General features: G+C 37.5%; 1 protein-coding gene across 1 annotated transcript in view; it reads right to left on the bottom strand.

Moving 5' to 3' along the window:
- Nucleotides 1-928: 928 nt before the first annotated feature.
- SPMIP7 (sperm microtubule inner protein 7) overlaps nt 929-14,848 on the bottom strand; it is a 30,056-nt gene continuing 16,136 nt past the window's right edge. Inside the window, exons 8-9 of the mRNA XM_013368644.3 lie at nt 7,267-7,374; nt 929-4,334 (exon numbers count right to left, since the gene is read on the bottom strand). Coding sequence (XP_013224098.2) covers nt 4,211-4,334; nt 7,267-7,374 — 232 coding nt within the window. The 3' untranslated portion in view covers nt 929-4,210. The remainder of the gene's footprint in view (nt 4,335-7,266; nt 7,375-14,848) is intronic.

Here is a 14,848-nt window from a genome sequence, read left to right as displayed (position 1 = left end):
GCCTCTGGAGTCCTGCATTGCTGGGGGGGACAGAAAAGACAGCAGCAGCTGAGAGATACTGAGACCAAAACAAGGAGGTTGTAGCCACCAGCAGAGGGGAATATCCCACTTAAACTTTGCCTTCTCCTCTGCTCTGCCAAACTTCGCCAAGTAAATAATACTTTATCTCTCAAATACCTTCTGAAAGCAACACAAATCCTCTATTTGATAAGGTGTTTTTATATTTTTAATTGTAATTAAAAAAAAAGCTTCCATCTACAGCAAAACAAAACAAAGTTTCCAGTTATTATATGCTTTTGGTTTCTGTCTCCTCTATAAGTACCTTATTTTCTCCAGTCATTTTCAAGATTTCAGGCTAGGATCACCACAGCCTCTCATATCATATTATTTTCCTACCATGAAGTTGTTTATGTGTATTGTTTACCCAACAGACATTTCTCTTTCACTTGGTATATTCATTACTAAATAATTCTGTGAGAAGATACAGGCCACTGATTTTTTGTAATTTGCATCCCCATACTCTAAGCTATGTTGAAAGCAAAGCTTTTTGGTCCTCTTGCTTTGGAAGTACATTAATATTTCTATGACCTTTACTAGATGGCAGATGAGAAGCATTAGGAATAAAATAACAAACAAACCAAAGGAAACCAATTTTTTAAAATGCGTGTTTCTGAAAGGAGCAAGAAGGAAAAGAATCTAGTCTAAAAAATATGAACTTTACCTAGAGTTATGATAATTGTTCCATTGCAGCTTATTTTTCTATGTCAAAATGTTTCTTTATGATCGATCTATCAACATAATGCTAAAATGTATTTCAAGGGATTTAGTAGCTATGCATACAAAAATATATAGATATTGTTTAGAGATATTTAGAAAGAAATATAATAGTTTAAGACATTTATTTACTGTGTACATCGAAGTGATCATATTAAAAGCACAGCCACTGTGCTAACAACTGCTTTACATAAAATGACTTCAAATCATTTAGCTTCCAAAGCCTGCTGGTTCTAAAGAGAAATCCTGTGAAACAAGCTGCAAATGTAGTGACTTTTTGCATGATGTAAATGCTCTGCTTTAGAAGACTACTCTTTCTGAAGCCTTTAGAAGAATGTAGAAGGGAAAACCAACTAAATTCTACCCAGGAAACCATTTCTCTCATGGCAGCATTGTTTTTCAGTGGTTTTACTACACAGCGGAAGCCAGCTCTGTTCCTGTTCATCTTGGTGTCGATGCCATAACTCAAAGGAACAGATCCAAAAATGATTTTTAGTGACTTGAAATTTGACTGAATTATGAATACCATGTATAGATTAACAACATCTATGATTCAGCAAGGCATTTAACAGATGGAAAGCAGAAGTTGTCCCACGAACTAAAGCTTTTGTTCAATGGTTTCTAACTGGAGGAAAAACCGAGATTCTTTAACAGCAACCCTCTTTCATATACTTTACATCATATACTTTCTGTCATATGCCACAGTATGAAGTGAAAGGATATTCTAAGGGAGGGTTTATTTCTCTTTAGGACAGCATAGAAAAGCCACAAAATAACCAGTTCACCATACCATGAATCACATGAAACTGCTATTTATAGGACTGACCTGACAGCAAGAATTCCCTTCTGTCTTTATTATCAAGAGCAATGCTATTTCAGCCAGCAGAAACAGGAATAGGCCTTATATAGAATGTGTCACATACTTATTTTTTAATTACTATGTTTGTAAGTTCTTCTGTTTCAATATATTGAAAATTTTCCCCCTCAAGGTTTCAAGGAATGCTATCTTATAATTTTAAGATCAAAACATAGATTTGTCAAAATCATAAGAACTTCTTAATGGGACAAGCAGTTGAAAACATGCTTTTTGTTGCTCTAATTAGTTTATTTTAAGTGAAATGAGGGACTTCTTTATAGTTTGGATACAAGCATTTCCTTTCCATTTGCTCTTTAAGCCCAAGGGCTTGTTGCTCTTTGTTTAAGTTTTCAGAGAAACTGAAAGTAACTAGAAACTGACTTTAAAAAATACCTTTCCTCCCCACTGTTTATTTTTTTATAAATTTCCTCAGCTTGATCTAGCAGTATGGAGAAGTGTAAATCATCCTTACACATTTTTTACAATTTTGATTTATCTAGAGGATTTCTAACACACACAACTTTCACTCTCTAGATGTAGAGATTCTGTCTCTTAACCAACCTGTAAAATCAGATAAAACTATGCTGAGTTATCCAGATGACAGCCTGCTCTATTTTAAATATAGCTCCCATCTCCTTAGATTATGGTGCTTTAATTACGCCATGTGTAAAATGCTTTTATACATAAAGTAACTAATCTGAACTTACTCAAGCGATGGCACCTGTCTTGGCAATCAATGTTCTCAGTCCACTGCTGGTTTAAAATATGATCAGTTTTCATACACTAATTTGAATGGAATCTAAGTTTCTGTACAAGATACAGCCTGTGATGCTGCATTGCATTGCATAAAGACAAATCCTACATTCTTACCCAAGTCAGATCACTCTCTCTGCACTGCAGAGCTGGAGCTCCAAAAGATTCAATTGGAATCCTTCTCAAGCATATGTATTGCCACAGCCTTTGTAACCAGTAACAAATTTGTAAATAATTGTATATGATACATAACATTTGAACAGGAAATAATAAACCCAATTTGCAAAAGAGGCTCTGTTTTCATTTAAAAATATTCACTGACTTGTGTACATGCACAGCTCCCAAAAGGACAAATACAAAAGGCAAAGGCAGGTTGTACTTGTACATATGCTTTAATTTTGCATATGTACCCCTAAGTTCTAATTGAATGCATCCAGATAAACTGACTAGATGAGACCCTCTCTTTTAAAAAATCGGGTATCAGTGATTTGTGCATGATGGAAATACAGAAAGCTAAAAGTGATATACTTTCTGTGTTAGGTCAGACATTTCAAGAACTGGAATCTTTTTGCTCCACTTTAGGATAAACAATCTGCTAGTCTTCTTAGGAGAAATGGTATACCTTAGTGTCAGTGCTTGTCTTGCTTAGCTGTCGTCTCACATTCCCTAGGGGCTTGTCTATCCTCTGTGATTGAGATTTGCTCAACATTGTCAGGGATTTGGATGCTCAGTTCCAATTATTTTTGCTGAGGATCTAAGCCCTTTGTTGAGGGATGTTAGTTCTTTCTGTGGATTTGCTACCTTCTGGCTCTGTGCTTTATATTCCCTACCTTTTGGTATTTCCAATGAGCTTTTGGTCTGCTCTTGAAAAGGCCTTTTGCCATGGGTGCATTTTATAATCCTTCACAGAAAGCCCTTAACTGGCTCTGGGAAAGTTATTTCTTACAAATATGTTACACACAAATGCACCTCAAAAGCCTACTGGAGAAAAGCAAGCAGGAGCAGGAATATAGATGTTTGGATAATACCAGAGACTTCAGGACAGAAACTTCTGAGCAAACTGTCAGGCTGTCCAAACTGGAATCCACTATTTGGACTGTTTTGGCCTCTGGAGCACAAGACAACTTCCTGAACTACAAATTTGTATTGGGTCTTCTCTTTCTCAGGGTTGCAACTTCCTCATGGTGTCCACACCACCACCAAAAAATAAAACTGTACCAAGACAAAGGCTTAAGTGCTGGCCCACTGTCTTCCCTGTTTAACTGTTTTCAGTTTAAGCACAAGAGAATTTAAGCATGGATGCAAGCCACACAGTCTTAATTAGCCTCTAGACCAGAGAACAAAACCTGTCTCCTTTTATTTACTACACACAGAGCCACACCAGGTAAAGATTAAAATCTCACTCTGTGACACTTAACCATCTTTGCAGGGCACACTCAGGACAGCTGGTGAGAAGGGCTAGTACTTTGTAATGATTTCTTAGTTAATAATGCATTTACATATGTGTGTCTGCATGTATACATGTATATACACAAAATGTTTATGTGAATTAATAGAACAGCTACAACATCATTTTCTACCTTAGTAAACAAGGCGATCCAGTGCAGAGAGAAAGTTTCAAGTCTTTGACTTATGATTCCTCTTGTTTTTAATATGGTTTTAACTGTCAACACTAGTAAGACACCAATATGAGAATAATGTAATAAGGACTACCATAGACATCCACTTCCATGTTATTTTATTTTTGTTCTGTATTTAAAGTATCCACATATCTTCACACGTTTCCTTCCTCCTCTCAGTAATGCAGGTAAAAAGGATTGACACTTTTTAAACTGTAGTAGTTTTTCTTTCTGTCTTGTTGAAAGCATTTTGAGGACTAACTGGAGTCACTATTTGAGAAAAAGGTCCCTGGTGATTATACTGAGATGACCTTCCATGTTTTGCTATGTATCTGCAGTGACAAAAAGACAGAGAAAAAGAAAGACTTTTAAAACGTGTTCTCGTATTGCTAAACATTCCCTCTTCTTCCCTCTCACTGCATTCCTCATAAAGAGTTATGCACATTGGTCTCAGAGAATATTAATAATGTGCAATATTTGATATTATTAAAATCAGCCGCCTTAAGAACAATGGTGGCAAATCTTCGTAAGAGTTTTAAATCTTGCTTTCTGGATATATGTAATGTGCTGAAAGACAGATCCCTGCAACAGCTGTAAGAAAGATGTTCTGCCTTTTGCCTCTTTTCAGCCTTTCTTGAGCATACACTGTTGCTTCACAACTAACCTGCGAACTGTGGAGAACTACCATGAGGACGCTGAATACATTCAAGCACATAAGGCCTTGCAGTGCCTGGAGGTGATGCTGGAGGTTTGGCTTTCAAGCCTAGGAAAAACACTTTGCTGGCAGCATGACATGCCTCCTTTGGATGCCCAGTCCTCGTGGTACAGAATACTGGGATGGGGATTAGAAAATATGCTGGGGACTGTCTGGAAGGAAACCATTTCTGCTAGACTTCTGATATTCTTCTAATCTTTTACAGGAAGAAGCACTATGAATAATTTCATACCTACAACCTAAGCTGGTATAGTCTGTCTGCTGAAAAACACCTGATAAAAAGCAGGGCTGACACAGAACTGAACACTGAGTCTTATGTTCAGCTACTAACCAAACAAAAAAAATTTTCTTTTGAGCTAAAGATCCCTTTTGAAATCTCCAAAGCAACTTACTGAAAGGGTAACCCTTGTCTCTAAAATCAAACTAAATTCAATACTATCTTATATTAACCATAGCAAGGCAAACACACTTCCAAATAACTCATGGTGCAAATGGATTTCTGTTTTCTGGGTAGCAAGGGACAGCTCATTTAAACACAAAACAAACCACAAAAAACACATTAAGCATCTCTTCCTATGCAAAAACTAAACAATGCTTCCAGAATTCAATTGCACTAAAGAACTTTAAAACCTGACATTCTGACTTCACCTTGGGATTACCTGGAAATAAAAATACAATAAAAATACATCAATAATGCTTGACTTACAAAAATACTGTTCATAATTGAAGATGAAGAAATTATTTTTCATCTGTTCTGTATCCTGCACAATCCTGTTTAGTTCAAAACGCTTAAAACAGGTATAAAGGATTTTGCCCCACAGCTCTGGAAGCTCCATGCAGTAGAGATACAGTACAGAATGGGTTGCATGCTGCCCGCTCTATCTGATAGAGGTGATACTTTTGACAGGAACATTTATTAGACCATGTTAGCAGTAGACAAGAGACTCCCTCCAATACCCATAACTGTCTTCAGGAGACTGACCATATATTGTATACATGTCAAATAAAGCAGCTATAAAACATCCACCACATGCAATTACTTGCTGCGTTCTGAGAAATTATTACAGTCATGGCTTGAGAATGATTAAAGAGAGAAAAAAAGGGGTCACCATTTTAAAAACAGTAAGAATGACATCATGTCCCACATGAAAAGCATGTGGAAGTGAATCGAGGCACTCTGACCACAAATTCCAGGAATAACTTTCCACCTCTCCACTACAGTCTAGCTTGACCTGTGACCACTGAAATCAGCAGGACTTTTATAATCTATATACAAAGGCAAGAAATCAAATGGTGAGTATCTTGCTTTTATAGGCATCATTAACTAATGTTGGGGGGATTTTCCCATCATCCCTAGTAGTTTTACAGAGCACTTTCATAGAGGGCTATGATCCTCCATCTTAAGTCTGTGAACACTCTCTTACTCCACAGGTAGGCCCCAATAAAGTAAAATAGGCCTGTTACAATTTTGCAACCAGTGGTACTACCTTCAGGGGAATGTATTACTCAACTCAGAAAAAGGGTGGTAAAACCTGATCTACAATGTCCAGGTATGATTATTCTTGCTGTTACCTACACAACCTTCCTCCAAAGAGTCAGGGGATTCTGTTCTGGTTCTAGAAAGACTCCATCAGCACAGAACCCTGTTCTTGTTGTCCACTAAAAACTAAGAAACTTCATCTGCTATGAACTACGTCCACAGTAACACCTGTAGAAAGTAAAAGGAAGTAACAGATGTGTTCTCCTTCCTTAGATCACAGTGGCACCTTTTGGTCTGGAAATCAGGCACCTGTGTGAGGTCTGTCAATGATCTTTGCTAAGAGGCAGTTGCCTTTGTATTTGTCTGTGATATTTACAAGCAAGTTAGTCTTGCATCAAGCTGCTCCGAGTTCAGCTTATATGGAAGAGCAAGAGACAATAAAGGTTATTAACTCACTTCATGAGGTAGCCACAACAGTGATGTGGGGTTATGACGATTTCATAGTCACATGGTCCTGGGCTGCATCGGTGTGGGGCATGGCATGATTTTGCCTCTCACTGCCTTCTGAGTGAACCTACTCATTTTTAACAACTGTTGTTGTAGAGCAAACACCCATTTCATACATCTGACAGCACCACTTTGGAAACACAACACCACACAGCTTTATTCTGGGAATTTTTAACTTTGACACTTATGGGCTTCTTTCAAAACACACACAGATAAATCAATAAAAAGAAAAACTAGTCACTTAAGCCGTGACTTAGAGACCATAGCCAAAGAAAAAATTTCTCAGTGTAGACATAATCCACATTTAGAAATCATTATTAACCTCAATGTTAAGATACATTCCCAATACATACTTTACAATATTCCAGAAAAATACCAAAACTCTAAAGAGTTGTAGATGAACATGGCAACAATGTGGTGGGATCCAACCCCAAGTGTTCTGTGTTTTTTAAGCCAACGGAATGTCATGCTTAACATTTAATTGTTCTTTAACTAAATAAATGCAATTAGAATTTTCCCTGTAATCTTTCTGAACAAGCTGAGAAATATACTTCATACCTACCCATGCATCCGTGCAATTATTGATGGGGTTGTTGATGGAAGATGAGAATTTGCCGGGTGGGTTGCTGACCAATGAACCTTGCCAGTGTATCCAGGGATATTTGGAGTGCTAAAAAAAGTTCAAGGGAGGGTAGGGGGTGGAGAAAGAGTAAATTAAATGGCTATAGGCTTGAAATATGACTTACAGATTAGTTCTAAAACAGCTGCGATTTACCAAAGATGGATGGGGTAGAAACTCTTCAAAATTTATGAGCAGTCCTTAGAATGTTTGAACTGGAATAGCTTCTATAAGACCAGTGAAACAACGTTATGATGATCTAGCTGATGATCTGACCCAAAATCTTTGGTAAGACATGGCAAAAATGGGTTCATTAGAGACTTCTCCTTTTTTCCCCCCAGTGGTTTAGGTTGAATATCTGTATTATACTCATGATTACAGCCAACATTTCATCTTAAAAAAAATGGAGTAATGGGGTTCACAAAGAGCACAAAAAGTGAGGAAACATTATTTAAAAATGTTATACAGATTTAGCTCATATTTAGGTTGCTAACAAGTGTCATTGTTCATGGCCTAAAAGACAAATGATTTCCAAAATTATTCTAAAGTTCACTAAATCTACCCTATAATTTATTAAGAATGTTTTACATGTATATGTAATATTATTAACACTGCTCAGACACATCAAATGAAATTCTAGCTCGAGTACACCAGCGAATTGAGACAGTATGTGCCACATCTCAGAAAACTAAAGCCTTTTGTTAATTCTCATGTTAAGTTTTAATGTGAAATTCAAAAAGAAAGCTCCTTAAACAGAGGGAGGAAAGAATTCTACTTATCTGAGGTAGCACAACAGAAAATTTTGATAGCAATTGCTGCAAGATGAAGCAGAGGTGTACAAAATTAACGAAAAAAAAAAAGATACCAGTAGGAATTCAGAGAGATAAACCATGAATATTAAAAATTAAATTATATAACCCCCCAATATAAGATCTTTTTTTGTGGCACAAAGTAATTCAGACAGTATCATCAGTATTGTTCTATACTGACAGCACAAAATAGGACACTGCTAAATAATACATATATACAGACTGCCCATACATGGAGGTAAGAGCTCACAATGAGCTGTTTCATCTACTGAATCCACTAAATATTTGGGATTGTAAATCTTGCTGCATTTGTCCTTTGTGGGTCTTTAGACCACACAAATGTTAGCAGTGCCTCCTTTAAAATAATCTCTGGGGTATTTTTTGGTTCCTCTGTACTCTGGGCAAAAATAAACAGTTCCTTTAATTATAAAGCATAGAACTATTAGTTTCAGTGCAGCTGAACAACTACTTCTCCACAACTAATTTCAACACAGGATGCAAAAGTGAACATACATGCAAGGCGTGTTTGAGCAGAAAATTCACTGACTTGGGCAGAAGGAAACTTGGCTCTGAAATTCCTCACCAGAATAGCAGAGGTGATGACAAAATGCTGTATCTACCTAACACCATTATAACAAATGGCTGTGGGTGAATTATACTTGCCATTGGTGAAACATTGGTGGTATATGTTGTTGTCTTTGTACCCATAGTCAGCAGAAAGACCATCTAGTTCTTTGTCTTAATTTGGAGTAGCCTTGCACTAACCCGTACATCCATACACTGCTTTATTCCCTGGCCTATGCTCCAGCACATAACCCTCCAGAGAAGATGGCTCTGTAGAATCAGTACAGCAGTTTTGTAGCACTTGGGAAGCTGTCACCTGTAGGGAATCACCAAGTAGTCAGCTGAGCAACTAAAAAATCTCTTCTCTGTCTTGATAACAGCCTTGCAGGGGTAACAAGTAGGCCTGAAAAGATGATGCAGCAGTGGAACTTATTTTCAGAATTGGAAAAAATAGCTTGCAGACAAATTTCTTTTTTCATTTTGAAGTAGACAATTGTCAGACTACGTGCAGATGAAGTAACTCTCTATAGAAAATTTCATCTGCATATGCAGGGATCCCACTGAGGGACACAAGGGACATTGGGTTGGTGTGAGTATAAGCACATGCATTCAGCCAAAACTGAAAATGTGGTAACACTTCGAATGAATCAGTCAGACTGTGGACAGAGACTTATTACCCTGGTGATGTGCTACATACCAAGATACATCTCTCATGTGGTATAAAGAAATTCCACTGACTTCCTTGAAATTATATGATTGTTACAGGGAAGAGATGGAGATCAAAACAAGAAGCCCCATTTTAACTTGCAACTTTTGTAAGCCTATTAGGCGTTAACTCACATAATAACTATACAAATGTGAAGATATTAAAATACATTATGCACTGTGAGGCTTCTGATTGATAAAATCTTCTGATCTTTAAAGCTTGCAAAACTAGAAGAGAAAAGCATCATAAATGGCCAAATGTTATCCAATAATCAAGCCTGAGAGATGACCCAAGATGAAGACTTGTTCTAGACTGTTTGTTAGAAAGGATTGATAGAAGTTAGTGTATTCATAACATGTGGGAAAGATATGGTTCTGAAAGAGAAGAGAGATGGGCAGAGAGAAGCTAAAAGTACCAGCAAAGTAAGAAAGCTTACACTACACTAAAGCAGCTTCTGACCTAGGAACCTGCAAAGACGCAAAAATGCGCTGCGGTTATGTGTGTGATAAAGCAGAAGAAACTAAGGTTAAAAAAATACCCCTTTGTTTTTTTGTTTTTGGATCAAGCTGTCTAGCTCTTGTGTGTTTTCTCTGATGAACTGCTAAACCAGCTTGTTGCTGCCAAAGAAAACAACTAGGCACCAGGCTACCACTGGGCAACATTCAAAAGTCCTGTGTGGTTATGTTGTCGTCATTGAGCTTTCTTTCCGTAACCATGACATCTCTCTTGTTCATACACTTCCTTGTTATCATGCTAGCAGCTCTTGGTCCCAGCAATAAGAAACATACAGTGTTGTGACAGTTGAATGTGTGCAAGCTCTAAGATTTTTCAAGTGGAATGTAGTGATTCTGGGTGCCTCTGCTTTGGTTTGCCTGTTTCATATGTCCATCTTGGTATGTCTTTGAAGATTTTCATTTCCTGGTAGTGTTCAGGAAAAACAGCATGGGCTTAATTTAGTTGGCCAACCATACTGGCATTTAGAGCCATTTGAGATACATTAAGGTATCTGAGACAACATCCTATAGCACAAGAACTGCAGGAAACCCATACTGTTCTGAAGCAACAGCTGGAAGTGATGCTCAAGGGCACTGGATGTCCAGGTTTGCCATGTAAATTCCATGTCAGCTGTTTTTATGGGACCAAAATCAAGGTTCCCCCAAATAATTATTGAAAACCTTGGATACATGAGTTCAGCTTGAGCGACTGAGGTATCCAAGTTTTTTGTGCAAAAATTCTGTCTAGTAAAAGCAATCTGGTAGATTCTTATCTTGCACTTTTGAGCAAAGAGTTCCTGACATTTTACCCTTTCTTAGAAATACTCTTGTATAAATCTCATAGAGCTAAATCACCAGATTAAGTCATTAACTAGCTCTTCTGGTTACTGCAATTATGAAACAGGCCTCTCAGGTCTCAGTTATAACACATGAAACTTGCAACTGGCTTCTACCTCAAATTCCTTTCTGGGAAGACTGACATGCCACGTATTTGTGGCCCTTATTTTCTCCATGATTCTATCTGCCAAGCAGAATAACCTGTGGTAAAAATGCCTCAGATGCGATCCTATGTCAGGAAATTCAATGCATGCAGTCTCTTCTGTTGAGAAAGAATATACCTGAGAGAACTCATGAAGTCAAAACATGGTGCTTCACGCAGAGTGAAAAAATGGGGCTAACAGGAGTTTTGAGCAGACCATACTGCGATGCATTTCATACCCTTCTCTCTCAGCCATCAAAGCAGGATAGGGAATGGGTATTTACAAATGGTTTCGGGGTTTCTGAAAGGATAAAACCATCAAAATGGCAACTCTCACAAAATATTTTGAATAATGGAATATTTGTTTCTACAATTTGAAGCACTTTTACTCTGCTTTCAACTTTTTCAACCTCCCTTTTTAGTAGTGGGTAACATTTTTCAGGAAAAAAAAAAAAGCATTTCAAGCCAGCAATAAAATCTCATTTGGAAAATATCAAAATAAGATATTTCAGCATCCCCTACCCTCAACCTCCGGAATGACTCAAACTGGAAAATCACTAAAACCTCTACACTGTGGACAGGCTGTCAGTTTCTGAAGAAAAGATACATTGTGGGAAAGCTCTTAGGCAGCCCAGGAAAATGACTATGCAAGGTGCAAGGCAGCAGAGGGTCCTGTCCCCAGCTAATTGTGGCCTGTGAGGTTTCTGTGGTAACTTGAAATGATAAGGGACACATGCACACAGTCAGTTGGAAGCTGACTATGCTGAAGAAATATGACTGAAGTCACTACAGATATAATGATGTGATAGTAGCACTTTGCCCAATATGCTTGAGAAACCAAGAATAAAGGGTAGTTTCAGAGAATAGCTTTGTGCAAGAACTGCAGGACCTGAAAGTCTTAGGACTTTGTCTTCCTAGAAACTGTGTGTAGTAAGTTCCCATTCAATCAACTGCTTCCAGAAATGGATTTTGGTTAGATCTTGTCCTCTCTCTCTGACACAGACAACCTCTGCAGCTTTGGACATGTCACTGCAGCCTCCTCAGTCTTTGTCTTTCAAAAACTAATACCATAATCTACTTTACCAGTGTTATGGCAATGAATTAGTTTATACTTTAAAAGTGCTGTTAAGTAAATAACACTTTTTCAGAATGTATATGTATTGTGTAAGCACTGCCCTCTGCTGAGTGTTACAAGAGCTGATGAATGATGAACAGCAAGTTTTAAAATGTTAATTACTGTCAGATTTTTACTTAATTCTGGAGGCAGAGGCTTTTAATGTGGAACAAGAAAACATAATCTTTGTCCTAACACCTTTTGTCAAATATCAAGAGGGAGGTTCCAATAAGTACTGCAGTGAAAATCAGGAAGCTGCTGTGCTATAACATGAAAGAGACACAAAAGTGACAAGCGCAACACTTGATCAATTTGAACTGTTGCTGTGTTCGCTGGAATGGACCAAGTGTGTACACTATTACTACACTGAAACTCAGGGAGGGTTTAAGGGGGTTCTGACAATGTCAAGGAGGAGAGTTATTTGTGTCTGTCAGACTGAGCATTTACCAGAGCCCTGCCCATGAATGCTACAGAGGAAATCCCCATCACCCGCGTGGGAGGCTTTTTTCCATTGACCCTTAAAACACCTGCAGAACTAAAATACCACATCGAGCATAACCTTGTTTCAGCAGCTGATTGGGGAAGAGGTCAAGAAAGGAGAAAAACTGATGACTAGGGATGGAAGAGAATAATACAAAACTACATACCTATAAAGAGGTTTAAGAAAAAAGAGAACAGCAGATTATTATATTGGGAATCCATGTGATGCAGTAAAACCAGTTTCTGTATGGTTTTTGAAATTATTAGGTTCAAAATGTACTTCTGAATAAAAAAGAGATTTTTTCAAAGTAGTTGTTAATAACAAGAAAGAATGAGTTGGGTCATTACTTATTTTCACTTATTAGTAACATGGAGCCTCTCAAAAGTGCCCAGAGAACTTAGAGTCTGAGCCTTCCTGGAAGTCACTGTAGCTGTGCTGCAAAGTTTCCTCCTCCGTGTAACTTTCCCAGGGGAGGTGAAAATACAGTGTTTCCTCAGAATTTGGACTGTCCTCCTCTTCCTTGACATTTGGGTTGTAGCAGCAGTTACACACAGGGGATTGGATTTTTAAAAGTCCTCAGCATCTAGAAGTTTCATTGTGGTGTTTGTGGCCAAATTTTCACAGGAGCTTAGCAATCAACGTGCACTCAGAATGTGAGCTCTTTCAGAATTCTGGTTTTCATGTGTCATTCTGAACTATTTTTGAAAGCCTGGCTGGCTGCACAGAACATACGCTTTAGCTCTCAGTTGCTTTCCTACCTAGTATATGGTTGACTATGTGACATATAAAACCAAATGCAGTGTTCATCTTCTCCCCACCCCCCAAAAAAAGCAAACAATTAATAATCAAATCATTAACAAATAAAAAATTACCAAAGAAAACAGACATAATCAATTCAGAGTCCAAAACATTCTAAAACAAATCACGGAAGTCTAAGTTCTGAAAAATATATGAACAGATGCTCAATTCTATTCCTGTTCAGGAAATCTTGTTAAGCAGATACCTTTAATTCAGTAATTCCAATGGAATTTACACTTCATGAGTTCGAAAGAAAGCAAGGACAAGAAGAGACCTTAAAGTAGGCAGGCAAGTAGAGAAAGCAGGAAGAAAATAATAATAGTAATAATAATAAAAACAAAACAAAACCAAACAACAACAACAAAAACCAAACCAAACCAAAAAACAACAAAACACAAAATAAAACAACAACAAAAATAAACACAAGAAAAAGAAATTATGCACAAAAAACCATGAAATTTGAAAATACAAAAAAATATAATGATTTAAATCACAGGACAATTGTTGTCCAGTATACCTAACAAAATTAGACTAGCAACGTACAATGAAAATACAAGAAAACTGAAGCATTCAATTTAGTGGCATGAAAAGACAAGATTCAGGCCTACAACTCCTATGCTCTGACAATGTAGTCCACTTGATAGAGCACGGATCTGTAAAACGAGATCATGAAAAGTTTTATAAAAGATTTTTGGAGATTTGTTGGTGAAAAAGGACTGCATTAGAAAGAGATTTTCAGAGTGGTCTTTCAAAATGGCAGCCTAATTTTTGACTGGCTCTTTAAAAAACAAACAAATCTGTATGTTCCCCTTGGCAAAGAAATGCTAGAAGATCCCAGCTCCTTGGCATACATTGCAACATAACCAAGGATGAAAGAGAGGAACAAGTTCAACCTAAAGCAAATTCAGGAATCCCTACACAAAGCAAGGATATTAAGAATGGTTCTACATTCCAGGGCTGGACTAGACCTCAAGAGATGATGAGATTGGCACCTTTTCCCCAAGAGAGGCTTTAATGAAAGCCTGGAAGAGAATGAGAGCAACTTAATCACTATTGAGGATCTTTGGTTAAGTGCAAAGATGAAGACTCTGACCTGAGAAAAGTACTTCCACAGCTCCTTTAGGGAAATGCCCACCAATTATTCCAGTCTGCCATGAGATCAGTAAATAGTTTTGATTAATAATTTCAGATTCATAAATTTAGCACTTCTAGATGAGTCACAACCCTCATGACATGGCTTTTTATATGTGGTCCCACAGCTGTTCCATGTCTGAATCCCAGAGAAAAACTGGATAAAAATTACTTAGATTCCTAAGTCTTCACTTGTGTCTAACCTTCAAGAAGAAGAATGGACACATTTTTGTGCTAACTACTATTTCTGAAACTAAGTTTCAGCAGAACACCATTTCAAAACCTCAAAGCTCAGAATTTGCTGAAAAAAAAGGCACACGCTAGGACTCAAAATACATGAAACTTCATTCCTAATTGTGCTATAGATTCCCAGCGGGATTTGGCAAAATGTTTAATCCTATTGTACCTGGATTCCTATCTGTAAAACTTCCAAATTGCAAGTAAGGACT

Source organism: Columba livia, chromosome 2 (assembly GCF_036013475.1).
Source record: "Columba livia isolate bColLiv1 breed racing homer chromosome 2, bColLiv1.pat.W.v2, whole genome shotgun sequence".
Taxonomy (NCBI): domain Eukaryota; kingdom Metazoa; phylum Chordata; class Aves; order Columbiformes; family Columbidae; genus Columba; species Columba livia.
Note: the sequence above shows the minus strand (reverse complement) of the source record. Positions and strands in the feature narration are given on the sequence as shown.